General features: G+C 35.4%; 4 protein-coding genes and 16 non-coding genes across 22 annotated transcripts in view; 3 read left to right on the top strand and 17 right to left on the bottom strand.

Moving 5' to 3' along the window:
* Positions 1–2281: 2281 nt before the first annotated feature.
* On the bottom strand, positions 2282–4163 carry LOC111462836 (receptor-like cytoplasmic kinase 176). Its single transcript, XM_023106610.1, has 6 exons — positions 4072–4163; positions 3501–3820; positions 3292–3427; positions 3066–3202; positions 2873–2996; positions 2282–2792 (listed from the first exon to the last, which is right to left on the bottom strand). The coding sequence occupies exons 1-6, from the start codon at positions 4118–4120 to the stop codon at positions 2485–2487; spliced, it is 1074 nt and encodes a 357-aa protein (XP_022962378.1). The 5' UTR covers positions 4121–4163; the 3' UTR covers positions 2282–2484.
* Positions 4164–11104: 6941 nt separating this feature from the next.
* On the top strand, positions 11105–13447 carry LOC111455189. The gene is made up of 3 exons (XM_023096761.1): positions 11105–11656; positions 12166–12382; positions 12524–13447. Exons 1-3 carry the CDS (start codon positions 11435–11437, stop codon positions 13015–13017), a joined length of 933 nt encoding a protein of 310 aa, XP_022952529.1. The 5' UTR covers positions 11105–11434; the 3' UTR covers positions 13018–13447.
* A 2167-nt stretch (positions 13448–15614) lies between these two features.
* On the top strand, positions 15615–17226 carry LOC111456460. The gene has a single exon (XM_023098327.1). The coding sequence runs from the start codon at positions 15785–15787 to the stop codon at positions 16472–16474; it is 690 nt and encodes a 229-aa protein (XP_022954095.1). The 5' UTR covers positions 15615–15784; the 3' UTR covers positions 16475–17226.
* A 1192-nt stretch (positions 17227–18418) lies between these two features.
* TRNAK-CUU lies at positions 18419–18491 on the bottom strand. Its single transcript has one exon. It is a non-coding gene; the product is annotated as a tRNA-Lys (tRNA).
* A 221-nt stretch (positions 18492–18712) lies between these two features.
* Positions 18713–18784, bottom strand: TRNAK-CUU. The gene has a single exon. It is a non-coding gene; the product is annotated as a tRNA-Lys (tRNA).
* Positions 18785–19026: 242 nt separating this feature from the next.
* On the bottom strand, positions 19027–19099 carry TRNAK-CUU. The gene has a single exon. It is a non-coding gene; the product is annotated as a tRNA-Lys (tRNA).
* Positions 19100–19313: 214 nt separating this feature from the next.
* On the bottom strand, positions 19314–19386 carry TRNAK-CUU. The gene has a single exon. It is a non-coding gene; the product is annotated as a tRNA-Lys (tRNA).
* A 214-nt stretch (positions 19387–19600) lies between these two features.
* On the bottom strand, positions 19601–19673 carry TRNAK-CUU. The gene has a single exon. It is a non-coding gene; the product is annotated as a tRNA-Lys (tRNA).
* Positions 19674–19887: 214 nt separating this feature from the next.
* Positions 19888–19960, bottom strand: TRNAK-CUU. The gene has a single exon. It is a non-coding gene; the product is annotated as a tRNA-Lys (tRNA).
* A 214-nt stretch (positions 19961–20174) lies between these two features.
* Positions 20175–20246, bottom strand: TRNAK-CUU. The gene has a single exon. It is a non-coding gene; the product is annotated as a tRNA-Lys (tRNA).
* A 228-nt stretch (positions 20247–20474) lies between these two features.
* On the bottom strand, positions 20475–20547 carry TRNAK-CUU. Its single transcript has one exon. It is a non-coding gene; the product is annotated as a tRNA-Lys (tRNA).
* Positions 20548–20760: 213 nt separating this feature from the next.
* Positions 20761–20833, bottom strand: TRNAK-CUU. Its single transcript has one exon. It is a non-coding gene; the product is annotated as a tRNA-Lys (tRNA).
* Positions 20834–21039: 206 nt separating this feature from the next.
* TRNAK-CUU lies at positions 21040–21112 on the bottom strand. The gene has a single exon. It is a non-coding gene; the product is annotated as a tRNA-Lys (tRNA).
* A 213-nt stretch (positions 21113–21325) lies between these two features.
* Positions 21326–21398, bottom strand: TRNAK-CUU. The gene has a single exon. It is a non-coding gene; the product is annotated as a tRNA-Lys (tRNA).
* Positions 21399–21668: 270 nt separating this feature from the next.
* On the bottom strand, positions 21669–21741 carry TRNAK-CUU. Its single transcript has one exon. It is a non-coding gene; the product is annotated as a tRNA-Lys (tRNA).
* Positions 21742–21955: 214 nt separating this feature from the next.
* Positions 21956–22028, bottom strand: TRNAK-CUU. Its single transcript has one exon. It is a non-coding gene; the product is annotated as a tRNA-Lys (tRNA).
* Positions 22029–22544: 516 nt separating this feature from the next.
* Positions 22545–22617, bottom strand: TRNAK-CUU. Its single transcript has one exon. It is a non-coding gene; the product is annotated as a tRNA-Lys (tRNA).
* A 281-nt stretch (positions 22618–22898) lies between these two features.
* Positions 22899–22971, bottom strand: TRNAK-CUU. The gene has a single exon. It is a non-coding gene; the product is annotated as a tRNA-Lys (tRNA).
* Positions 22972–23966: 995 nt separating this feature from the next.
* On the bottom strand, positions 23967–24039 carry TRNAK-CUU. Its single transcript has one exon. It is a non-coding gene; the product is annotated as a tRNA-Lys (tRNA).
* A 92-nt stretch (positions 24040–24131) lies between these two features.
* Positions 24132–26797, top strand: part of LOC111456187 (dolichyl-phosphate beta-glucosyltransferase-like) — a 6753-nt gene continuing 4087 nt past the window's right edge. For all 3 annotated transcript variants that reach the window (XM_023097982.1, XM_023097991.1, XM_023098000.1), the window contains exons 1-2: positions 24132–24307; positions 24420–24468. In XM_023097982.1, coding sequence (XP_022953750.1) covers positions 24195–24307; positions 24420–24468 — 162 coding nt within the window. In that variant the 5' untranslated portion in view covers positions 24132–24194. The remainder of the gene's footprint in view (positions 24308–24419; positions 24469–26797) is intronic.

The following is a 26797-nucleotide window of genomic DNA, read 5'->3' as shown; positions in this document are numbered from 1 at the left end:
CGAAAATGAAGGATTGAATAATTATTTCTTTATTATAAAGTGTTGATAATCCACCAGATTCCCATAGAATTTTAATATACTCAAATATATACATATAAAATATAAATTCCCACTACATTCTAAAAGTACACCACCAATACATTTTTTTTTTTTAAGATCTAAGCTTTCTTATAAAATTTGATTCATATTTCTAATTTGACAGATATATTTTTGTTTCAATAATACAAATTTATTAATTTTTTAAAGTGAGTTTAATTAATAATATTTTTTTTAATGAGTCGAAAAAACAGTTACGCAAATTAAACTTTAATTTTAAATAACTATTTCAATTTTCACATGGGAATTTGTTTACATTAATTTCCTAACAATCAATAATTTGAAAATAATAATAATAATAATAGACGAGACCCCATTCAATCAATGCATGATATTAATTAATTATTGAGTCAATGAACTAATATGCTCGCAATTGTCAATTTTACCCTCCTAAAATAAAACGCTTCCAAAAGTGCGGCCAGTCCCTTAAAGACGAGAATTGATTATTCAGAATAATTAATTTTTATTTTTAAATATTATAAAACATGACTAATTGCTATTCATTTTTTTTATATATATAAAAAATTCAGCCGATAACATTGACCTGTTGACCTATTACCTGTCATGTGGGTTACAGCAGATAGTTTGTTCCAAATAAATAAATAATATACATAAGAAGACAGATTTGTTTTTTTTTTTCCCCTTCCCATCTATTTATTTAATAATAATTTTCATTTTATTTAATAAAGGAATTATAATTGTGTATTTAATTTTCACCACCGACGAGATTTATTCTTCTTAGTCAACCAATAGCTAAATTCAAGACATTGAAATAAACACAAAGTCAATTCAAGTATTATTTAATTTTTTTTAATATTTTAATTCAATCTAAATATCAGTTTATAGCTTCCTAATAATCAAGATTAAATTAATCATGAAGGGTTCCAGTAATATCTGTTGTCTAAACATTACTTTACCTGCACATGTTTCAATATATAAACTTAATAGTATGAACACAACAAAAAAAATACTATAAATTTGATTATATTCTTTAATTAGGCATAATTTTTATTATTTTATTATGGTATTAGTAGGTAAGTAGTTTTAGCTTTTCCTTTGATAGTCTTGACATTTCCAAAAGCGTTACATGATATTTTAGCTGACCATTGGTTGACTTTTAATATCTAAATAATAATTATTTTATTTTATTTTTTTGTTTAGTCAATTGTGGAAAATTGAACTCCCAACAGTATTTAGTTTGGTCATTTATGAATCTTTGACTTCATCAAGACACGATATTTGAGAAATTATACGATATTATTTGAAAATAAAGATCTTTTAAAAAAAATCTTGAAATTAGATCATAATCCAAATATATGAAGACTTGGGTTTCATTATTATTATTTTAGTTTTATGGCGTGCATTTTTTGTCTTTAATGATTAGAAGCTGAGTTTTTTTTTTTCTTTTTTTCTTTTTTGACTTTTGATTTAGAAAAAATTAATTGTTTTTAATTAATTTATATATGTTGCAACCCAACATTATACAGCTATGATTGGCTATACAAATGAGATCTAGCGATTCCAATGGCTTGTATGTTATGTTTCGACATGGCTATGTCTTGTGATCATCTGTGTTCTTGAATGTTGCTTTTAGCAGACTTGTACAAGGAGGTATTTTGTATTGGGGTTAATCCTTTCATCGGATCTCATATTGCTCAGCTAAGCTAGATGTTGTGTTTATGTTGTCGTCTTCGTATTTGGAAGCTAGCTTGGTCGAGGTCGTTTTGGATGAGTGGTGTCTCATACATTTCTTCAATTTGCGTTCCTATGTAACTACACATGCTCAAGATTCGACACCTGATGCTTCAGACATTCCTCTAGAATATGGTTACGTTACCTATCTCTCGCTTTGAAGAGTGAAAATGATCCCCACGGACCAACAAATGTCATTTTAGCATGTTTTGATTTAAAATGCATGTGAGTGACGACAAAGTATGCTGAAATGACATATGTTGATCTGTGAGGATAATTTTCATTCTTAGAAGCGAGAAGTAGGTAATGTAACCATGTCGTAAGAGAATGCCGAGGTCATTAGTTGTCGAATCCGTATTTCGAATCCTGGGCATGGGGCATTACATTCTCTCGAGAAATTAAATGATGTATACCAGACATTATAGGAAATTGAATATGCTTCATTTTATACTATAATATGGTGTAATATAATACAAAATGAAAGCTTCAAAAGTAGCATGGAAAAAAGGAAGCAGATATCCATAAATGGAATAAACTGCATGCTCTAAAACACATTTCATCCAGATTTACATGCAATATTTCACATGTTGAACCAAACAAACTAAACAAAAACCAAAAAATGCAGAGAATAATGATAATGTTTCTGCATTTTCATGATGGTGAACGATGATCCTACTCCTTTGCCACCTCCATCGCTCATTCCAAGTCCTGAAGTTCCTCCAAATCCGTCACTACTTCATACATCGAAGGCCTGTGTTTGGGGTCTTCCGACAGGCATTTAAACGCAAGCTTAGCTACTCTAAGTGCCTTCTTTACCTCACACTGCCCCTCTATTCTACCATCCATAATCCTCGATACTCGTCTGTGGTTAACACAAGGCCTTGCCCAATCTACCAAGTTTTGTTCTTTCGGAGGCTTCGTCGAGTCCAACGCTCCTCTACCGCATAAAATCTCAAGTAGAACCGCTCCAAAACTATATACGTCGCTCTTCGGCATCAAATGACCTAATATTCCAAAGCCAAACTCAAAGTTTAGAAAACTATACCAAATTATATAATTGAAAGTTCGAAAATCTATTATATACCCGTAGACATGTATTCTGGCGCTGCATAGCCATAGGTACCCATGCATCGTGTCGAAACGTGGCTTTGGTTGCCTATTGGTCCGTCCTTGGCTAATCCAAAGTCTGAGATTTTCGCGTCGTAGTTCTGTGGATTAAAGTGTTAGTAGAGAACAACAAAGTTATTGATGTATTGTGTGTATATATATGTTTATACCGCATCAAGCAAGATGTTTGAGGATTTGAAGTCACGATGGATGACTTTTTTGCTATGCAAATATGCCAAACCCCTAGCAGCATCAAGAGCAATTTTCATACGTAGCTTCCATGAAAGAGGTTGAGACCAAGATCCTCCTGAAAATTTTTAATTTTTCCAATTTTCCCATTTAGATTTATGAAGCTAAACTCAAAATCAAGAAGAATTTAGAAGCTAGAGGACTCACTCCCAAAAAGATGATTGTCCAAGCTGCCACGCGACATGAACTCATAAGCAAGAAGCTGGTCGTCATTCTCCAAGCAATATCCGACAAGCTTCACAAGATTTGGATGATGCAATTGTCCCAAATAGTTGATTTCCGCCTATAATGAATTCCCACAACACTTGTTAAAAAATCAAAACCATATCTAAGTTTTGTATTAATGAGATACTGACCAACCATTCACTGTGGCCTTGCATGCCATCTTGATTGTGTCTTTTGACAGCAATAGCTATGCCAGTGCCGGACTTGGTGGCGGTGAGTGAGTGGTCATCGATCCAGCCTTTAAACACACTCCCAAAACCTCCCTCTCCCACCATGCTCCTTTGACGGAAATTCCCAGTGGCCTTTTTCAGCTCATTAAAGCAAAACCTCTTCAGATTTGAAGACTGCAAAATCTCATCCTCCGTTCTTGGACTTGGATGAACCGACGCCGACGAACTCGAACCGTTCGATTCATTGCTTCCATTTTTCTCATAATCACTCGAATCCTTCCCTATTATATACACAAATCCCCAACAGCCAAATTACTCCATATATCCCACACGGCTCATCAAAATGATTCCTTTACAATGAAATTCACTCAAGTATTGAAATTTTTAAACACCCTTTTGAGATTAGGCATTAATTTCATGAATTTCAACCAAAACACACAAAATCACACAAAAAAAAAAAAAAAAAAAAAAAAAAAAAAAAAAAAAAAAAAAAAAAAAAAAAACAGCAGCAAAGAACAAAAGAAGAGCATACCATGATAAGGGCTTCCATTTTCCATGGCAAGACTAACACAAGATCCCATCTTGTTGGTTTGTTTATGAAAGATGAAGAAGAGAAAGTGAAGAGCTCATAAACCCAATAACTAAGGAGGAGAAATATATATAAGACTGAGGGTGAGGGTCTGCAAAAGGGAAGAAACAAAACAGTGGGGAAAACGGGGTTGACTTGCTGAGTCGGCCGCCAGATCATACGTTATATTCAATGTGCAAAAAATCACAGGCGTGTGTTCAAAATCCTACGCATACAAACCACAATCAAATGGCAACTACTCGGCACAATCATACGTCACATCTAAGTTCGCACAATCGCCACGTGGGTCGGTAACAAAAATTCCCTCCACCTAAGCTTCAATAATATAAAGTGGGCATTTAATTCATTAAAGCAATAGCTACTTTTTTTAAAAAAAAAAATTAAATTTTATTTAGGTGGGTTCCATGAAAGTATGAGGAAGAAGAGCAGTATGAATAAGGTTATTTCGCTATTTTTTATTTATTTATTTATTTATGTAGCTTTCGGTGTAATCTAATACATAGGATATGCTTCATGATTTCATAATCGAATAAATTTTGTATGGGTGATATTACACCTAATTATCCGTGGACTTATAATATGGTAAATATTATCCATTTTATTTTCATTATTTTCTCTCAAATTTTTTACCTTTTTACTTTTTTTATTTTTTTATTTTTTAATTTTTTACTTTTTTATTTTTTTGTGTGAAAGTGGAACTTATGATGGATGTCTAACTAAAGTGTAAATCCCATTTGGGATAATGCTTTCCCTTTTCTGATTTGCCAATCCCCATCATTCCAACTTAGATTTTATCATTTTTTAATTTCCACAAAAAATTTAAAATTAATTTAGCCCTCTATTTAATTTGTTTATTGCAAAAGTTTTTGAAAATTGGAAGAAAAAAACACTTTTGAGTTATATTTATACCGCCAAAAATACTCTTAATTCTAATTAATTCTAATTTTTATTGTAATTAAATATATTTTATTTAGTTAGGTACGATTTTAAAAATATATCCATTCGGGAAATTGAAATATGTTATAATTATTATAATTATTAGGGGGAGAAAATATGTGTGGGAAAAAGAGGAAGAAATTTTTGTCAAAGAAAATTAGTTTGAAAAAGTGCAGATACCTATACAGTAATTAGGAAATTAAATGTGTTATATGATTAATATGGGAGATCAAATATCAACTCTCTTTTTAAGAAAAAAAAAACACTAATAAATAAAACTTCTTTCTTTCCCATTTTAGTCCATTCCTTTTTTTTTTTTTTTAATTTTGTTTCTTTTATTATAATTTTTTAAACGTAAAAATATAATATCATTAATGTTATTTAAGACGGACAACCAGTTCTATAAATCATAAGTCTCTCTCATTATTTGATTTTTTTTGTTGTCGTCTTCTAACATTTCCGACTTTTAAATATCGAATTTTTTAAAACCACTAAAGTGGTTAGAACAATATTTTTATTTCTCTAACTACAATACAATTCATAAGCGACAGCAAAATCGTGGCCTTAAAGAATAATGATTTTATTACTCCTTTGTTTTTCGCTTCAAGTTTTTTAGAAATAAGTGAGAAAAGTGTAAAATTATAAAGGAAAAAAATACGATTTAATTAAATTTTTGTTGACTTTACAACAATATTATCCTAAAAATTCATATGGTTGGATATAATATGGTCATCAAACATATTTGCATTGAATTCAAGACTATAATCTTTTTTTTTTAATTTTATTTAATGTAATTAGGTCATAAACCACCATAGCCTAAGTCTCGATTAACGTAGTTAGGCGAATCAAGATTGACTTTAATTTTATTTTCAAAAATACATTTTGTTTTAAGCATTTTCTTATAAAAACAAAATACAGTATCTTTAATTATATTTTATTTTTAAAAAAAATTATGTATATATTTGTAAATTATTACTAATATTAAACACCATTATCGTTGAAGTGATTATCGGAATAGGGATGCCATTGACGATGATTATCGACAATGAGTGATGATATTTTAGAGATTTTTGTACGCTTAAAAACATTTTATAAAATAATTAGAAAAATATGAGTTATTTGATATTATTATTATTACTAATATCTCAGTTTTGAATGTTAAAAAAAGGGTAAGTATGTGATGATCATCATTAATTTACACAACCTCTGTTACTTTTCATGTTTTTCAAACACATATTCATGAAGTCATACCAAAATTAAGTAAATTATATGCAGATCGGATTTGGTGAAATCTTTTATTATTATAGATTAGGTCAGATAATCTTGGAACTTTGAACTTTCAACGATCTTAATTCCACCTATACCCAACTTTTCTCAATTTTATGGCTAATAAAAACCATAATTAACAAAAAAAATATAATATAATGTCTCGTGTCTTAGATTTAGAATTTGGATTCGGCCTCTGGTAGCTCTGGTATTTACCTGCTATATAGCCACGTTACTTACTTCACGTAAAATTGTTCAAACAAAACACGCTTAATTTTTGAGTTTTTATGATTGAGACGGGAAAGTGTACATTGTTGTTATGGATAATATTTTTCAAAATTATAAGCCTTGATCTCATTCGTATATGGTCTCGATTCATCCATGTACCCCTCATTTTTCTTGAGTGTCACATACCCACTAGCTTTCACCTTGGTTTGTCCACGAACCACATTTTACTGAAAAATATATCAATTTAATACCATTTGTAACAACCTTACCCCACTTAACCACATCTTCCTCTATTTTTTTTTTGTATATATATATTTAATTAATTTCAATATGATTTTGAAAGAAGAAATTGATTTAGGTGCCATTTGAGACAAATTTGATAAAGCTATGAAAGTTTAATTTATATAGTGAAGTTGGTGTTAAACTCAATATCATTATTATTTAATAAGAGTTAGATCTTAAATTAAAGTTATACTTTGTGGGAGGCAATATAATTCCAATCTATCTTTATTATTATTATTTTTTAAGGTAGTTGACCAATTATTTTCCACATTCGTGGCCACCAGCTCAATCGATTTTGACAACTTGAAAAAACAAGATCATCGTATCTTCAATTTTATGCATGGAAATAGCTTCCATAAAATCATTTACAAAGCTTTTAAATTGAAAATATTAATCATTTTCCCCAAATCAAAATTATAGAACATATTTAGAACAAACCAATTTATAATATATTATGGGTAAAGTGTTTTTTTTTATATGGTTTGCGTGCAATCTTGTGTAACACCCTATGTACCTTAAATACTTATTTTATAGTTTGTTATTGAAAAATTGGGTTCCCTTGGTCGGCGACCATTAGCTCAATTTTCAATTCTTCTATAAACTATTTTTAAAGGGATAAGGGGAACATGCCTAACACATAACCTAATATATCTTAGACTTCACACCCTCCAACCTTTTATCTTCTCCATTGTCTTCTAATTTTTTTTTTTTTAATATTAAACTTATCGTTTCATCCGATTAATAATTGAATATTATATCGTAGTCGGTACACAAAACAAATTAAAAAATACAATGTGGAATAAAAGTTGGGTCAACATATAAGGATCGAGCATGAGACAATGGATTACAGAAGAATTTGGGTCGAACCCCAACTCAACTCCTTGCCTCTCAAGAGAGCACGAGCTATTTATATCTCGACTTGTGACATGGTGGTCAGTTTAGTCTAACTATTAAGGCTAACAAAAGAAAAAGAAGAAAATAATAATAATAATAATAATAATGAAAGATGGGCTTGGTTGGGGCAAGTGAAGCCGTGACCCAAGTGAATCTGAATCCAGGCTCAGTTGGGCTCTTTGGAAACACTGTGTATGAAAAAGCCCAAGCCCACTCCAAACACGGGTAGATCCGAAACAAATGACGAGGAGAGGAATATTTGTTTACGTCACCTGTGGGTGTGTTAATTTTAGTGAAAGCACAATCCTATAGGCTAACAGGCTCCATTCAAACCCTTCTAATTATTAGGTGGACAGGAGTTTACATCAGGAACACAAAAAGAAGAAACACTTTCCCATATTCTTGGGATGACAAACTGCTTTTTCCCGTAACTCCATAATTCTAACTGCCAGCCTATGAAAATTCCACGTCAGCATACTAATTTTGCTTTCCAAAATTATTTTTAGTTTAAAAATATTTTCATCCACAACCCACCAAATATTATAGAATAAAAAAATAAAAAAAATTAATGTAAGAGATTAATTTGAAATTTAAAAATCATAAAAAATGTTAAAATAAAAAATAGAATATCAATTTCAATAATCTATAAAAGAATTACTAAAGTTTTTGAATGGGAAGAAAAAGGTTGAAATGTTTTTTTTTATTTTATTTTTGAATCAATAAATTAGAAAGGCACATGGGGTACATGCAAAGAGAATAATCATTTTTTATTAGTTTTAAAAGGTCAGAAAAGGGAATTATTTTCTCCCTATTTACAAAATGAATTAAAATTAAAATGCTGACAACTAGACATAAATAAAATATCATGCAAATTTTTATTTTTTAACATTTTTTTTCTTGTGGGGTCAGATTCCTTATGTACCCATATATATATTAACTTCGTGTGCAATAATTAGATTCTCGCATACAAAAAGAAAGGGGTTTAAATTGGTTTTTTAAAATAATATGACATAAAATCATTATTAATTACCTTTAAAAATTAGTATTAATGGGTAAAAAAAATGTATGTAGCTTGAATAAACTAAGATTAAAATGATGGACTCGAAAAAGAAAATAATAATAATAATAAATATCCCAGAAAAATATGGAAATTACAGAGCCACAAATTTAATATCGTTGTTTGGTCCTTTTATTGAAAAAGAAATGAACGGTGGTCCCAAATTTGAGGGGATAAAACACCACGTGTCACCGCTCCTGAATTGATTGATGACCTGTAGGCTTCAGCGGCTGCGCTCCTCCCTCGCCTTTCTCAATATTAAATTCATAAAAAGTTAATACGAATCATGTGCTTTGCGTGTTTATCTTATTTATTTTCTGAACTGTACTTTTTCTTTTCCCATTACTTTAACCACATATATATATATATATATATATATATATATATATATATTAACTTTCAAATAATTACCTGAATTTTAAAAACATGTTCACAAAATATACAACAAAACGTGTAATTTTATTTTTATATAAATTAACTCAGGATACACCTCAAAAATCGTATCGATTAAAATATATATTTTATTATTAGAGGTGGTCGTTTTGAATTTTTCATCTACAAAGTATGTACGAGCTTTCAACTTTACAACGCTTGACTTAACTTTTGCAACATCCTATAATATTATGAAGTAAAACTAATTTATGAACACGTCAGACCGGCGTGGAAAAAAATAATTCCAAATTCCACCCATTTGAATGAAAGTTTTTTTTTTTTTTACTGAAAATAAATAAATTTTCTAGTCTACTTATTTTAATAAAAAAATCTTTTAAGTTTGGATAATCTAAAATTAATTAGAAAATAAAATTTTTAAATTTTATAAATTTTAGCTATAATTTAAATAAAATTTTATTAAAGGGGTAGCAATTCAGGTTTAGAATTGAGACTAAGATTCAAAATATCTCATATTCTCAGTTTTTAATATGAAAACTACCCCATAAAATAATAGTACTCTGTCTTTGCTCATATGCATCTCAAAAAAAATTTCACAAGATCACCTAATCAAGAATTGCTTCAAGCTAATCACGCTTGACTAATAACAAAATTCTTATAATTAAGCAACCGAAAATGAAGATATAATTTGTTGGTATAGGTAATAACTTTAAATTTCACTCCCATCGAAATAGTTTAGTAATTTGACAAAATAAAAATATTTATAATTAAAATTCATCAATTTTTAGTATAATTTTTTTAATTATTAATAGTGTAAATATTTGAATAGGATGGACCTGTTTGAATGAATGGACGAACAAATTATTTCTATTATTAAAAGAAAAAGTATTTGCTATAAAACCTTATTTATTTATTTCAAGTTGCTTAATTGAATTATATAGAAGTTAACGGGTCATACAAATCAAGCAATTTAATTAAATATGGTAAGGAAAAAAGGAAGGATTTTATGTAATTTGAATGTGACTTGGTCTCCAAGTGTTGATCCATGCTAAATGACCATGTTGCCCTTAACCTTTGGTACAGATTAGGTGGCCAGGCTTTATTAAATGGAATATCCCATCTTTTCTGCTCCTATTATATTATTATTTAATGCAGAAAAAAAAAATGTTTTTGTATTAATTGGCTTCATAATTACTCAATAAAACACGGTGGGAATTTCTTATTCAAAATTGAAAAATTCAAACTACGGAAAAACTTATTGGTCTTCATACATTTTAGTCAAATTTAATAGGGTATTAATTTTTAACTAAATAATTTTATTTTATTAATATTCACTTTTCAACAGAACATATATATAATTTAAATTAATTATGTGATTAAAATTAGACATTTAATTAATAATATTTTTATATAAAATAAAAAATACCTCAAATTTGAAAAATTAGGATTTGGTGTAATTTTTTAAAACATGTTTGACATTAATTTTAGTCTCTTTTGTCTTGTCGCATAATTTGTCTATAAATTAACATTTTTTTTAACGAAAAAATGACAAAAACAAAAAGAAAATCTAACTGGTCTAATTTTTTAATGTTCCTATTTTGTTTAACTGAAATTCAAGAATTTAAAAAAAAAAAAAAGGAAGATTTAAACGTAAACTACCACAGACCACTGATTTTTATATCCGTAAGAAAACAAAATCTAATTCAGTTTCACACTCCATTTAAAGAAGAAAAGAAAAGAAAAAAAAAAACTAAAATTAATTAGTAGAATTTGCTTAATTTACTACATTAAGCAAATTAAGTAGGAAATTAATTCTCTTCTTATCCACTTTGCGATATTTCCGCGTAATCGAAGAGATTTACTTGGTCTTCAAGAATATCATAGAATATTTTCGTGTTATCCCTGGTTGTACGCGCCTTTATATGCACCTTCTCCCCCTTTCTTTGTTCCTTCCGTCCATTATTCTCTTCATCCTTCTGGGTTTTGCACAGAAATTAATAAGAGGGTTCATCTTTTTTCCTCTCCCCCTCTCTCCTTTTTCACCCATTACGACCCTATTTCAATTTATTTCTCCTTAATTCCAATTCCCACAATTCAATTCTGCAAATTTTGAAAAACGCCCAAATTTGCGTCGGTCCCTCGTCGAAGACGATGATTTTCGCTCATGGGGTTGGGAATTTGTTGTAATCGGACGGCTGCGGGAGGCAGGTGGAGAGGTATAGAGCCGAAACCGAAGGTCTTTTGGGCGTTTAAATGGACTGCCGGGTATGCGTTGCGGGTGGGGATTTATGGGTCAAGCTAAGCGGAATCGGGGGTAGGGGTCAGATGGGTGGTTTTAGCCATGAAAGCGAGCATGATTTGGCTCTTATGGTCAGCGATTTCTTGGAAAATGGCAGCGGTGGGGCTGAGTCTCGGTGTAGCAGCGATAGCGATTCTGGTGTCTCTGATCTTGCTCATCTTGCCGACAAGATTCTGGTAATTTCCCTCTTCCAATTTGTTTATGGATGTAATTGTATGATTTATCTTTCCAGCAGTGTAATCCTATGTTTCTGACTTGTTGATTCATATGCCTGTTTGATTAATTTAATCTCCATGGATGCAAATTTTGAATGGTTGCGCTTTGTTTGCTTAGAAGGAAATGAGAATTATGTTCATATACTTGTTATGAAACATGAACAATTGTGAAGGCAAGCCTTCAAGTTTCAAGTGAAATTAAAACCATTTTGGAGGTGTCTAGTTGGGTGTTGGCTCTGTTGTTAAATTCATTGGAAGCTTGTTTTGGCTGGAGTTTGATCTTTTTGCCGGCTGTCTGTTAGTGCCAAGAGATGATTTATTTGTTCATGTCTATGAAGAACATGTTTTTTGAGACAAGATTGCTATTGTACGATGTCTAATGTTCATATAGCACTGTCCTGCATTGTTGTTATGGTCAAATCAAGCGGAAGACAAGAGATATTAATCAATTTGTTGTCTGTTTTTGCCAGTTCTATAAGAATCCAGTATCCCAATACGAAAGCGATTTACTTTCGGTGGTTCATTCACTGACCTTGTCGATGAACGAGAAGGCCCTGAACGTTAACAAGTCGGGTCCCTGCAATGCCAGTTGCATCCGGTTTGCTTTAGTCAAGCTATTGAGACTCTCTGGTTATGATGCTGCTGTGTGCACAACCAGATGGCAGGGCGCTGGCAAGGTTCCTGGAGGTATCCATCCATCCCCTCCCAACCTTGTTCATTTACTTTTAGCGCTACAGAATTTTCTGCTTTTTTGGTAGTGCTTGAGGGTATAATTCTGGCACCTTTTCTTTATTTGCGCATAAGGGCTTTTGCTTTTACCATCTACAGGAGATTACGAGTACATCGATGTCGTTAACTACACCACTGGAAGCTCAGAGCGACTGATAGTCGATATCGACTTCCGAAGCCACTTTGAAATCGCAAGGGCAGTTGAATCGTACGATAGGATATTGGATTCGCTTCCTGTAATCTACGTTGGTTCGTTATCGAGACTTAAGCAGTTCCTTCAAATCATGGTTGAAGCTGGGAAGTCATCGCTTAAGCTAAACTCGATGCCACTCCCTCCATGGAGATCTCTTGCATACTTGCAAGCGAAATGGCAGTCACCATGCCAGAGAATGGTTCATCATCCAGAAGAACAGCAGCAGCAGCAGCAGCAGTTGATGTTAAGCCACAAGCAGTGCATGGGACATTTGAAGAGACTTCAATCAGTACTCCAATCAGAAATCGAAATGGATCGGTTTCTAAGGCCGATGAACGGCGATAACATTAGGAAAATAAAGACCGAAAGGCGACGACACTCGTTGTTGAGAGGCATTTGAGATGTTGTAGAAATGAGAGGGAGAAGTTTTGGATTTGATTTGATACACCAGCAACAGACAGAGGGAGGTACTACATAAGTTGTGATGGATGGGAATTCAATTTACAAACAACCAACCATGGAGGAACCACTGCATTGTTTGGTTGTTTTTTCTAATATATATATATATATATATATATATATATCTATACCTATATAAGTATATATATATATATATATATTTATATTTATACAATAGAATTAGAAAGAAATTTTTATTTCCCTTTTCAATTTTCTCTCGGTGCCTGATGTTTTTGTGGGCGTTGGGAACTCTTCATTTTTATCTCATATGTTTGTATTCTAATTTATTATTTTTTATTTATCCATTATGCTCTCTCAAGTGGGGAATTTATGTTCTTAATTATTGACATTTATTATTATCTTTTTTTATTATTTCATTTGAATAAATAAATACCCAGAATTATTGTGTGATTCCATTTTTAATTCCAATTTTTATCATGATATCAGTAAAAAAAAAAATTTTTATTTACTGAATAAAATATTTGATTTTGGAGGTAAGTAGAGAATTTTTTTCAGAGTAATTTAAAATTTTCAAATTAGGGCTAAATTAATAAAAATTTCATAAACTTTAAAAAGAATTAAAAAAAAAATACTCTTTCAAATTTAATAATTTATAAAGTTAAAAATATTCTTGTACAAAATTTTTGTTATTATTAATAGATGGAGGAAAATCATTTATTTACCGAGGTTATATATTAATGGTAAGAGTATTTTTTTTTTTTTTTTAAAAAGAACTTTGAAATTTTTTAAACTTTTTATGGATATTTTGAAATTATTTTATTACTTTTGTTTTTTTTATTAATAATTTAAAACCCCACTCTTGTGGAGAAAAAACAAAAAATTTGGAGACTTAGTTTTTACGTTTTAAAAAATGTAAATTTTGAAAAAGTTGTAAGCCAACAACTCAAACTTTATAAATATAAATCATTATCTATAGCCTTTAATTAGATGTGAAATTTCATAAAGTAAAAAGAAAATATATAATAAAATAATTAAAACAAATTTCCAACATACGAGGAGCATAAGAGCAAACATCTCATTAAAGACATTAAATGTTGGAAACCATAAAATTGTAGACAAACTAAAACACTGTTCAAAAAAAGTCTTGATTATTCAAAATTCAAAAACCAACCTCACCTTCTCCGCCATTATCATTGTTCAACAAACACCCTTTTGGTTTGGTTTTGGTGATTGATAATCATTGTTAGGTAATCTGTCTATTGCATACCTTTAAAAAATCGCCCTTATTCTCTTTACTTGTTTGGTGATGGCTAAAAGAGTAACGTGAGAGTCTGTAACAGTCCAAACTTGTCTTCTTTAGCCTCACAATTTTAAAATGTGTGAGAAAAGTTCCCACACCCTTGTAAGAAATGTTTTATTTCGCTCTCAAACCGACATGAAATCTCATAGAGTCGAAGAAGTGTTCTAAAGCTATTGCTTATACTCAAGGATCAAAATTAAGATTACGTAATGGGAATGGGATGAATGGGTGAACAAAGTTTAATGTGTTCCTCCTTGCAAGGGTTAATTTATTAGGTTTTTCTTTTGGCATGATATGAATAAAGGCAACGGTGGGTTTAGAAGGAGACTACCTTTATTGAAAGGACTAGTAGGTTTGTTCATTTGGTAACCTTCCCTTATCTCTCTCCAGTTCGATACAATCTTCCTCCGTCTAAGGTTTTTCATTTTTAACGCGTATTATTTATTTTTATGATTTATTTGGATCATAGAAATCACTTAAAAAGTATGAGTAAATTAACATGCTCGTTGACCACCTCCTAATACTCCAATGGTAATGAAGGTTTTTAGGGTTCCAAGGTTAAGAAGCTGATGAAATGGGTGTAATTATGAAAGTTGAGTAATTTTCCTTTTTAGGTTCAAAGTTTTGTGGTCCTCCTCCTCTGTAATTGGGCTCCTTCTAACCATATTTAGAAGTTCATGGGAACCTAAATAACTAGAATCTTCTACATTTTTTTTTCTTAAATTCAAGTTTATTTTTTAAAAAATAATAAAAAAATTTAAATTACAAATTTAGTCCACAAATTTAAAAAAATGTTCGTTCAAAGATGTCAGAGTCTAGTAAGAAAAAAGATGGTCTGGTATGTAGATGACATTTAAGGAGTTTAAAAGCACCATCTCATTTTAATAAAAAAGATCTTAAGGTGGAAGATTTATACAAATAATTTAAACTTAGAATTTCAACCAAACCCAGAGATATTGATAGCGACTTTATCCAAACTTTCTTTCTTTCCAGCTTTATGAGTTGTGATGTTTGTGAGTTAACAATTCATTGGTTAAGGATGGAATAGAACTCTTCATCATCATGAAGCTAAGTGGCCAAATAAGAATAAAGATAGTTACTCAACACCTTATATTATAATCCCCAAACTCAACCACTTTCAAAAATTAATCTTTTGATCATCCCATCTTAAAATAATGATTTTTAGAACTCCATACCATTCTATTATACTAGAATTAAGTGTATTTTTTAAGAAATTAATCAAAGGGATTAGTGAAATGAGAGAATTTTGGCTTAACTTGAGGAGAATGTAATGATTTTTTTTTTTAAAACAGTGAACTCTTGAAACGTAGGAGGCCAAATAAAGGAAACATAGCGCACAGTTGATCGTACCATGAAAAGCAAAAGAGAGGCAACAAAACCCATCACCGCCTGAACAGAGAAGAAAGAAGAAGAAGAAGAAGAAGACATGGACGAAACAGAGATGAACAAGAACAAGAGCAAGAAGAACAAGATCAAGAAGCAAAAACACCAACACCCAAGTGACCAATCCACAAAATCAGCTTCTGATTTCAATTTCAAGCCAAGCTCTGATGTAAAGGGCCTCAGATTCGGCGGTCAGTTCATCGTTAAATCCTTCACAATCCGGCGAGCTAGGCCTTTAGAGCTCCTCCGCCTCCTCTCTTTTCCGGCCACCACCAGAAACTCCGGCAACAAACCGCCGTTCCCATCGGCCACAGCTTTCATTCCCACAAACTTCACAATCCTCGCTCACCATGCCTGGCACACCCTCACTCTAGGCCTTGGCACCAAGAAGTCCAAAGTTGTTCTCTTTGTGTTTGAAAATGAGGCCATGAAAGCAGCTATAGACCGTGTTTGGCCAACAGAAATCCCTCTTGGCGAAGTGAACAAGAAGATGATCAGAGGGCTATGTGGGTGCGAGATGGCTCGGTTCAAATTTAGAAAAGGGTGCATAACTTTTTATGTTTATGCAGTTCGAAGAGAAGGGTGTTTTGGGTTTTCTTGTGCTGATGATTTGAGAACCATTTTGGAATCCGTTGTTGCTCTCAAAGATTTATTGGATCATACTGCTATGTTGGCTATGCCTCATCAGAGAACCATCAGCTTTGCTGCGCCTCCTGTTGCAATGGCTTATTAGGCTTCTAATTATATTGCTATTCATTTTCCTCTATTCTCATATCACCAAGCACAGAAGATTGATTGGTAATGGTAATTGGTTTATTTGTTCAAACCTTCCTTTTCTTTCTCCAAGATGAACATTTGTCCTGTAGAGTGAATAACACTAATCGGACTACTTATACATAGTCTCTGTGCCTAAATCTGTCTTTGTTGTGATTGTGTGCACAGTTTGTTTCGTGAAAGGTGAAATTGAAGAGCTTCCACTCTTCAACTACATGGAATTCTGTGTGTAATAACAGATAAATTATGATGATTTTGCATCTACAGACCAGAAATTCTCTCCCCTTTTCCCCTTTCTACTTATTTTTATCTCCAAATTCTGTTCTTCTTCCTGTGGTAATTGCTTAAAGATCTCGAATTAGCTATAGATTGCATTGGATGTCAACACAATGTGATTCCAATCCCAGAAGATGCAAAGAATGGAATCTGCAGTCCCAGAACTTCATTGTTTTTTCACACCATGAAGTGTCAAACCCAAAATTGATTCAATCAAACACCAAAAGCATACCATCCATTTCATAATTCAGACAGAACCCATTAATGAAATTCGAAAAACCCAACAAATTTTCTCATTTCCCATAACTTTTTTCTGTGTGGCATTTCATCGAACACTTGATGCATGTGAGGTCTGGTACAATTAAAACGGCAGGTCAAAATCTGCACCAACACCGCCACCTCCGACTTTGTGGTCTAAGAAATTAAAGAAAGGGGGAAAAAAAGAAGACTTAGCTTTTTGTGATTCCCCGAACGGCCATGGCATTAATCATGTCGAGAGAGAGGGCCCATTTTCAGTCAGCTTTATGACACGAGTCATCATGATCAAGAAGGCTACTGAAGCCTCTTTCATGTGTATGGTTAACCTTCTTTTGCTGCCATTTTCTTTTATCACTATGGGGTTTCCTGATTTCGCTAAAATATGAAGAATTTTCAATGAATCATGATTTGTCGTATTGATTTGTCTGCTTCAACTTGTTCAAGTTTTTCCCTTTTTGGGTTTGATTGATTATTTGAAGGAGGTAAGGAGACACCATTATTTTAAATTGAGAAATGGTAAAGAGATGCTGGTGTTGCGGTTACACATGTCTAAGATATATTGTTTATAATCGCATGTCGAATGTCTCGATCATGCTTATTGTAGACGTGTTCCGAACTCCTTGTACATGCTTTCATCTTAGATGGACTTTTACTATTTCATGATGTGTCAATATGACCGTTCACTACAATTATGTTTACACTTAACAGGGTTAAAATGTCCACTTTTGGGGATAGGACTAATTGTCACTTCTTTGCCTTATATGTCATTAGAGAGTTGTTGTTGTCTACTCGCTTTTAGATTGTAACATTGTTTTCTTTCAAATTGTTTTTAACGTATTTCTTCATTTACGTTTTCTAAAACATTTCTCTCGAACATGATTTGAGACTCGAGTATACCCGACGTTGTTTGCAAAATATAAAATTTTCACGAATTCATTGGATTAGAACAAATGTCAAATAGTCACAGTCTTGCTATCGAAAAGTGGGATTGTGATACTCGGCATGACAATTATCCCGTAACATAATATGGAGTTTGGTACTCATTCCATTAGCTAGAAGGGCTGGATGTTAAGAGCCTTGCGCTCAACCAATTAAGCTAGACAGGCTCGAAGTTTCATAGCCCTGTATTGGCGAAGCCTGAATATGAAGATATAATAATTGGGCCATAAAAACGAATTGGGCCATAAAAACAAATTGGCCCGATTGTTACACAGTTCAGATTAGGCTTAGGGCCCAATATGTAGTAGATCTACTATTTGGGCCATCAAAACGGATTGGGCCGATTTTCTTCGGCTGCACTTAAAAATTTTAATAAAAAGAAGAAAGAGAATTGTAATAAAAAGAAGAAAAGAAGATTGCGTTATAATCACGCCCACCATGGGGTACGAACCCACGACCACAAGGTTAAGAGCCTTGCGCTCTACCAACTGAGCTAGACGGGCTCCATGTTTTATAGCCCAGTATGGGCTCTGGGCTCTGGGCTCAATATGAAGATAATACTAATTGGGCCATAAAAACGGATTGGGTCGATTGTCTACACAGTCCAGAATAGGCTCAGGGCCCAATATGTAGATCTACTATTTGGGCCATCAAAACGGATTGGGCCGATTTTCTTCGGCCCGCACTTCAAAATTTTCATAAAAAGAAGATTGCGTTATAATCACGCCCACAGTGGGGTTCGAACCCACGACCACAAGGTTAAGAGCCTTGCGCTCAACCACTGAGCTAGACGGGCTCCGTGTTTTATAGCCCAGTATGGGCTCTGGGCTCTGGGCTCTGGGCTCTGGGCTCAGGGCTCAATATGAAGATAATACTAATTGGGCCATAAAAACGGATTGGGCCGATTGTCTACACAGTCCAGAATAGGCTTAGGGCCCAATATGTAGATCTACTATTTGGGCCATCAAAACGGATTGGGCCGATTTTCTTCGGCCCGCACTTCAAAATTTTCATAAAAAGAAGATTGCGTTATAATCACGCCCACCGTGGGGTTCGAACCCACGACCACAAGGTTAAGAGACTTGCGCTCTACCAACTGAGATAGACAGGCTCCGTGTTTTATAGCCCAGTATGGGCTCTGGGCTCAATATGAAGATAATACTAATTGGGCCATAAAAACGGATTGGGCCGATTGTCTACACAGTCCAGAATAGGCTTAGGGCCCAATATGTAGATCTACTATTTGGGCCATCAAAACGGATTGGGCCGATTTTCTTCGGCCCGCACTTCAAAATTTTCATAAAAAGAAGATTGCGTTATAATCACGCCCACCGTGGGGTTCGAACCCACGACCACAAGGTTAAGAGCCTTGCGCTCTACCAACTGAGCTAGACGGGCTCCGTGTTTTATAGCCCAGTATGGGCTCTGGGCTCAATATGAAGATAATACTAATTGGGCCATAAAAACGGATTGGGCCGATTGTCTACACAGTCCAGAATAGGCTTAGGGCCCAATATGTAGATCTACTATTTGGGCCATCAAAACGGATTGGGCCGATTTTCTTCGGCCCCAACTTCAAAATTTTCATAAAAAGAAGATTGCGTTATAATCACGCCCACCGTGGGGTTCGAACCCACGACCACAAGGTTAAGAGCCTTGCGCTCTACCAACTGAGCTAGACGGGCTCCGTGTTTTATAGCCCAGTATGGGCTCTGGGCTCAATATGAAGATAATACTAATTGGGCCATAAAAACGGATTGGGCCGATTGTCTACACAGTCCAGAATAGGCTTAGGGCCCAATATGTAGATCTACTATTTGGGCCATCAAAACGGATTGGGCCGATTTTCTTCGGCCCGCACTTCAAAATTTTCATAAAAAGAAGATTGCGTTATAATCACGCCCACAGTGGGGTTCGAACCCACGACCACAAGGTTAAGAGCCTTGCGCTCTACCAACTGAGCTAGACGGGCTCCGTGTTTTATAGCCCAGTATGGGCTCTGGGCTCAATATGAATATAATACTAATTGGGCCATAAAAACAGATTGGGCCTATTGTCTACACAGTCCAGAATAGGCTTAGGGCCCAATATGTAGATCTACTATTTGGGCCATCAAAACGGATTGGGCCGATTTTCTTCGGCCCGCACTTCAAAATTTTCATAAAAAGAAGATTGCGTTATAATCACGCCCACAGTGGGGTTCGAACCCACGACCACAAGGTTAAGAGCCTTGCGCTCAACCACTGAGCTAGACGGGCTCCGTGTTTTATAGCCCAGTATGGGCTCTGGGCTCTGGGCTCTGGGCTCAATATGAAGATAATACTAATTGGGCCATAAAAACGGATTGGGCCGATTGTCTACACAGTCCAGAATAGGCTTAGGGCCCAATATGTAGATCTACTATTTGGGCCATCAAAACGGATTGGGCCGATTTTCTTCGGCCCGCACTTCAAAATTTTCATAAAAAGAAGATTGCGTTATAATCACGCCCACCGTGGGGTTCGAACCCACGACCACAAGGTTAAGAGACTTGCGCTCTACCAACTGAGATAGACAGGCTCCGTGTTTTATAGCCCAGTATGGGCTCTGGGCTCAATATGAAGATAATACTAATTGGGCCATAAAAACGGATTGGGCCGATTGTCTACACAGTCCAGAATAGGCTTAGGGCCCAATATGTAGATCTACTATTTGGGCCATCAAAACGGATTGGGCCGATTTTCTTCGGCTCGCACTTCAAAATTTCATAAAAAGAAGGTTACGTTATAATCACGCCCACCATGGGGTTCGAACCCACGACCACAAGGTTAAGAGCCTTGCGCTCTACCAACTGAGCTAGACGGGCTCTGTTTTTTATAGCCCAGTATGGGCTCTGGGCTCAATATGAAGATAATACTAATTGGGCCATAAAAACAGATTGGGCCACACAGTCCAGAGTAGGCTTAGGGCCCAATATGTAGATCTACTATTTGGGCCATCAAAACGGATTGGGCCGATTTTCTTCGGCCCGCACTTCAAAATTTTCATAAAAAGAAGATTGCGTTATAATCACGCCCACCGTGGGGTTCGAACCCACGACCACAAGGTTAAGAGCCTTGCGCTTTACCAACTGAGCTAGACGGGCTCCGTGTTTTATAGCCCAGTATGGGCTCTGGGCTCAATATGAAGATAATACTAATTGGGCCATAAAACGGATTGGGCCGATTGTCTACCCAGTCCAGAATAGGCTGAGGGCCCAATATGTAGATCTACTATTTGGGCCATCAAAACGGATTGGGCCGATTTTCTTCGGCCCGCACTTCAAAATTTTCATAAAAAGAAGATTGCGTTATAATCACGCCCACCGTGGGGTACGAACCCACGACCACAAGGTTAAGAGCCTTGCGCTCTACCAACTGAGCTAGACGGGCTCCGTGTTTTCGAACCCACGACCACAAGGTTAAGAGCCTTGCGCTCTACCAACTGAGCTAGACGGGCTCCGTGTTTTATAGCCCAGTATGGGCTCTGGGCTCAATATGAAAATAATACTAATTGGGCCATAAAAACGGATTGGGCCGATTTTCTTCGGCCCGCACTTCAAAATTTTCATAAAAAGAAGATTGCGTTATAAAACGGATTGGGCCGATTTTCTTCGGCCCGCACTTCAAAATTTTCATAAAAAGAAGATTGCGTTATAATCACGCCCACCGTGGGGTTCGAACCCACGACAACAAGGTTAAGAGCCTTGCGCTCTACCAACTGAGCTAGACGGGCTCCGTGTTTTATATCCCAGTATGGGCTCTGGGCTCAATATGAAGATAATACTAATTGGGCCATAAAAACGGATTGGGCCGATTGTCTACACAGTCCAGAATAGGCTTAGGGCCCAATATGTAGATCTACTATTTGGGCCATCAAAACGGATTGGGCCGATTTTCTTCGGCCCGCACTTCAAAATTTTCATAAAAAGAAGATTGCGTTATAATCACGCCCACCGTGGGGTTCGAACCCACGACCACAAGGTTAAGAGCCTTGCGCTCTACCAACTGAGCTAGACGGGCTCCGTGTTTTATAGCCCAGTATGGGCTCTGGGCTCAATATGAAGATAATACTAATTGGGCCATAAAAACGGATTGGGCCATAAAAACGGATTGGGCCGATTGTCTACACAGTCCAGAATAGGCTTAAGGCTCAATATGTAGATCTACTATTTGGCCGGGCTCCGTGTTTTATAGCCCAGTATGGGCTCTGGGCTCAATATGAATATAATACTAATTGGGCCATAAAAACGGATTGGGCCGATTGTCTACACAGTCCAGAATAGGCTTAGGGCCCAATATGTAGATCTACTATTTGGCCGGGCTCCGTGTTTTATAGCCCAGTATGGGCTCTGGGCTCAATATGAATATAATACTAATTGGGCCATAAAAACGGATTGGGCCGATTGTCTACACAGTCCAGAATAGGCTTAGGGCCCAATATGTAGACCTACTATTTGGGCCATCAAAACGGATTGGGCCGATTTTCTTCGGCCCGCACTTCAAAATTTTCATAAAAAGAAGGTTGCGTTATAAGCACGCCCACCGTGGGGTTCGAACCCACGACCACAAGGTTAAGAGCCTTGCTCTCTACCAACTGAGCTAGACGGGCTCTGTGTTTTATAGCCCAGTATGGGCTCTGGGCTCAATATGAAGATAATACTAATTGGGCCATAAAAACAGTGTTTTATAGCCCAGTATGGGCTCTGGGCTCAATATGAAGATAATACTAATTGGGCCATAAAAACAGATTGGGCCGATTGTCTACACAGTCCAGAGTAGGCTTAGGGCCCAATATGTAGATCTACTATTTGGGCCATCAAAACGGATTGGGCCGATTTTCTTCGGCCCGCACTTCAAAATTTTCATAAAATGAAGATTGCGTTATAATCACGCCCACCGTGGGGTTCGAACCCACGCCCACAAGGTTAAGAGCCTTGCGCTCTACCAACTGAGCTAGACGGGCTCGATGTTTGATAGCCCAGTATTGCTATGGACTGATTACGAAGATATACTATTTGGGCCATTAAAACGGATTGGGCCGATTTCCTTCGGCCCGCACTTCAAAATTTTCTTTAGAAAAGAAAAGAGTTAATCTCGCCCACCGTGGGGTTCGAGAACCCACGACCACAAGGTTAAGAGCCTTGCGCTCTACCAACTGAGCTAGACGGGCTCGGTGTTTTATAGCCCAGTATGGGCTCTGGGCTCAATATGAAGATATACTTATTGGGCTATAAAAACGGATTGGGCCGATTGTCTACACAGTCCAGAATAGGCTTAGGGCCCAATATGTAGATCTACTATATGGGCCATCAATACGGATTGGGCCGATTTTCTTCGGCCCGCACTTCAAAATTTTCATAAAAAGAAGAATGAGTTAATCACGCCCACCGTGGGGTTCGAGAACCCACGACGACCACAAGGTTAAGAGCCTTGCGCTTTACCAACTGAGCTAGACGGGCTTGATGTTTGATAGCCCAGTATGGGCTCTGGACTCATTATGAAGATATACTATTTGGGCCATTAAAACGGATTGGGCCGATTTTCTTCGGCCCGCACTTCATAATTTTCATTAAAAGAGAAAAGAGTTAATCTTGCCCACCGTGGGTTCGACCACAAGGTTAAGAGCCTTGCGCTCTACCAACTGAGCTAGACGAGCTCGATGTTTTATAGCCCAGTATTGGCTCTGGGCTCAATATGAAAATATACTAATTGGGCCCTTAAAACGGATTGGGCCGATTTTCTTGGGCCCGCATCTTAAAATTTTCATTAAAAAAAGAAAGAGTTAATCACGCCCACCGTGGGGTTCGAACCCACGACCACAAGCGCTCTACCAACTGAGCTAGACGGGCTCGATGCCCAATATGAAGATATACTAATTAAGCCATGAAAACGGATTGGGCCGATTTCCTTCGGCCCGCACTTCAAAATTTTCATTAAAAAAGAAAAGAGTTAAAATCTCGCCCACCGTGGGGCTCGAACCCACGACCACAAGGTTAAGAGCCTTGCGCTCTACCAACTGAGCTAGACGGGCTCGTTGTTCTAATTTACATTCTTTTTTATATTAAAATTTAAACATTATTATTATTATTTTTTTAAAGGAATGATTTTTAGGTAGTCCATTTGTTGACCGCTGAAGGACGGAGTAGCGCCAACCTCTCGGCTCCCGCTGCAATTTTGAGCTATACAATGGAGTATCCATGGACGATTCTGTTCTTTTTTATTAGCCTGGCTCTTAGTATTGTAGCAGCTTTGATCTCTACTATAATCCTTGAAGCTTATAGGCGGAGATTCAATCACGGGTACGCTACTGCTACATTCCCCATTGATTTGATATACGATTTTGTTTTCCAAATTGTCATATTTCTGTTTAAATGAGATTTTCGTTGTGCCCATTCGTTTGGTTTGTTTCAGCCACATTGAAGCTCCTGCAATCTTCGAGGACCCAAACTCGTTGAAACGGGTAACTTTTTGTCCTTTTTCTTTGAGCTTCTATTTGGAGTTTTATATGTCAGAGGTCACGTTTGATCGCTTGAAAGATTAAACAATACTTTTGTTAATATCGACTCTCGAGCTTGTGAGTATTTCAATCGCTCCAAGATTGTCTTTGAAGAAATATAATTGATAGGCAGCTAGAGGTTCAGTCAAACAATTTGGAATTTGATCGTAGAATGTATGTACGTTTGCTATTGTCCTTTTCAATAATTTAATCTCTTATCAAGTGTGAGATATAGCTCAAGATCTTTGATCCTTGCATGGTAGACTGGGTGTACGGCCAGCACAAGCACTAGTGATATGACACCAAGAGATAGGAAACGAGTAGGGATCAATGTGAAGTTCTTTGAGAATGGACTTCATCCAAGTTTATTCTAGATCGCAGTAGCTAGAGATCTATACTCTTGAGTTTTTTATTTGACCTAGACACAACACATTTCTTCTTAGATCGCCATGAAACTAGATTAGTTTTTTATTTGACCTAGACACAACACATTTCTTCTTAGATCGCCATGAAACTAGATTTTTAACAAGACAGACAATTTATCTGTTGATTCTTCCAACTTCCTAGCTGTGCTCAATTGGTCTCTAAGAAGCTGGACACAAATGGAGAGTCTCACAAGGTTTTATATAGACGCTTTGATTTTGGGTCCTCTCAAGTATGAGAGGATTCTCGTGACCCCTTACCGATGATGAGTGTAGTTATTTGGAATGTTAACATCCATGTTATATTGGTTGTCCCATAAGTTAAATTTTTGTTGAGCCCCTATTACATTTCTGAACTTAGCACAGCAGCGGTGAAACAGCCCTTTAAGTGTCGACTGTTGTTCAATTTACTCAAGATATCAGTGACATACTTGCATTGTTATGACTTATAGATAGATCTCTGATTTTACTCTTCTTATAATCCGTACTGCATACCAAGATGATTAAATGCAAAGAGTTTGTTCAAATCTGTAACTAGCTATTTTATCTTTGCTTTGCTATTTTCTATGATTAGTATATCATAGACATGAATGAGATATAGACAAGAGTTATACCTTCGTTGTACACAAATATGGAAGAATTTGATTTGGAGTTATGAAGCCCAAACTTAATAGAAGTCGTTCTTAACTTTTTGAGACTATAAAAGGCCTTGGGTAGCTTGCATTTATGTTTAGGTTTTTTAAGGTTCACGTAATCATCTTCTTTAAACTATCCAACCAAAAAAGAGTTGTTTATATCCGATTTCTCTTTTATGAAACGTTTTTTTTTTTTTTTTGTTTTCCATAGAATAGATGTTGCCAATTGTTTCAAGTCACAGCCTCACTTATTATTAAAAATCAAATAAAATAAAAGAAGAAGAAGAAAGAGAAAGAAAAAAGGTCTCGGCCTCCTTGTTGTTGCCATGGTAATTGGTAGGGATGATTCTGACAGTTAAAGTTTTAACCATGGTTAAGATCCCCATCTTTTGGAGGTGCCCTTGGTCTTGTTGAATTCTGTTTGAGGGTACCAACTGTAACCTTTAAGCCCTTCTGAAGTCATTGAATATTTGTGTTGCAACCTCAAAGTAACTTGCTCAACCAAATCAAGGAGAAGTTGATCACTAGCAACCCTCTTATAGTCATAATTACGGATCACCTGAGTTGAGGTTCATTATGCGGTTAATCATGGGCAGTATTTGGTTCCTAGGATTTTGATTCATATTGCTGCCACTGGATGTTCTGTTGTGGATTTTAGTAGCTCCATGATTTACGGGATTTGAGGCGTCTTATTTGCCTGATCGAGTTCTGTATGCCTTTGGAAGGCTCTGATACTCAAAAGATAACAAGGGAAGAAAAAATTCTTGAATGGTTTTTTTTTTAATTGAATTATTCTGATAATGAGTACAGTGATATATAGGCATGCAGTCTTACAGTTTTCCAGCTCTAGCAGAAATAGTCTGTCTCATAAATCATCTAAAGCAACCTCAGCTAACCAAACAAACATACTCTATTACAATTTGCAATTACTTAACAACCACTGCCAACACCTAATGGGTTCTCTGCACACCTTCGCAAGCCAATAGTGGTTGAAGACCAGACAATGAGCTTGATTTTTAATTGGTGAAAATTCAACCAGGATAGTGGCTTGGTTAGGATGTTGCAATCTGAGTTGAAGAAGGCAGAGGTTGAACACTGTATTACTTTTCAAGAACTAAATCACTTACAAAGTAAATGTCAATCTCTACATATTTAGTCCAAGAGGTAAAATAGGATTGAAAGTAAAACTCTTCTATTTTATTTGCATCAAGTAGTCCATAACAAGGGGAGGGGGGG

This window comes from Cucurbita moschata, unplaced genomic scaffold, assembly GCF_002738365.1.
Source record: "Cucurbita moschata cultivar Rifu unplaced genomic scaffold, Cmos_1.0 Cmo_Scf00002, whole genome shotgun sequence".
Taxonomy (NCBI): domain Eukaryota; kingdom Viridiplantae; phylum Streptophyta; class Magnoliopsida; order Cucurbitales; family Cucurbitaceae; genus Cucurbita; species Cucurbita moschata.
The sequence above is the reverse complement of the archived record's forward strand: the minus strand, read 5'-3'. Positions and strand labels throughout refer to the sequence as shown.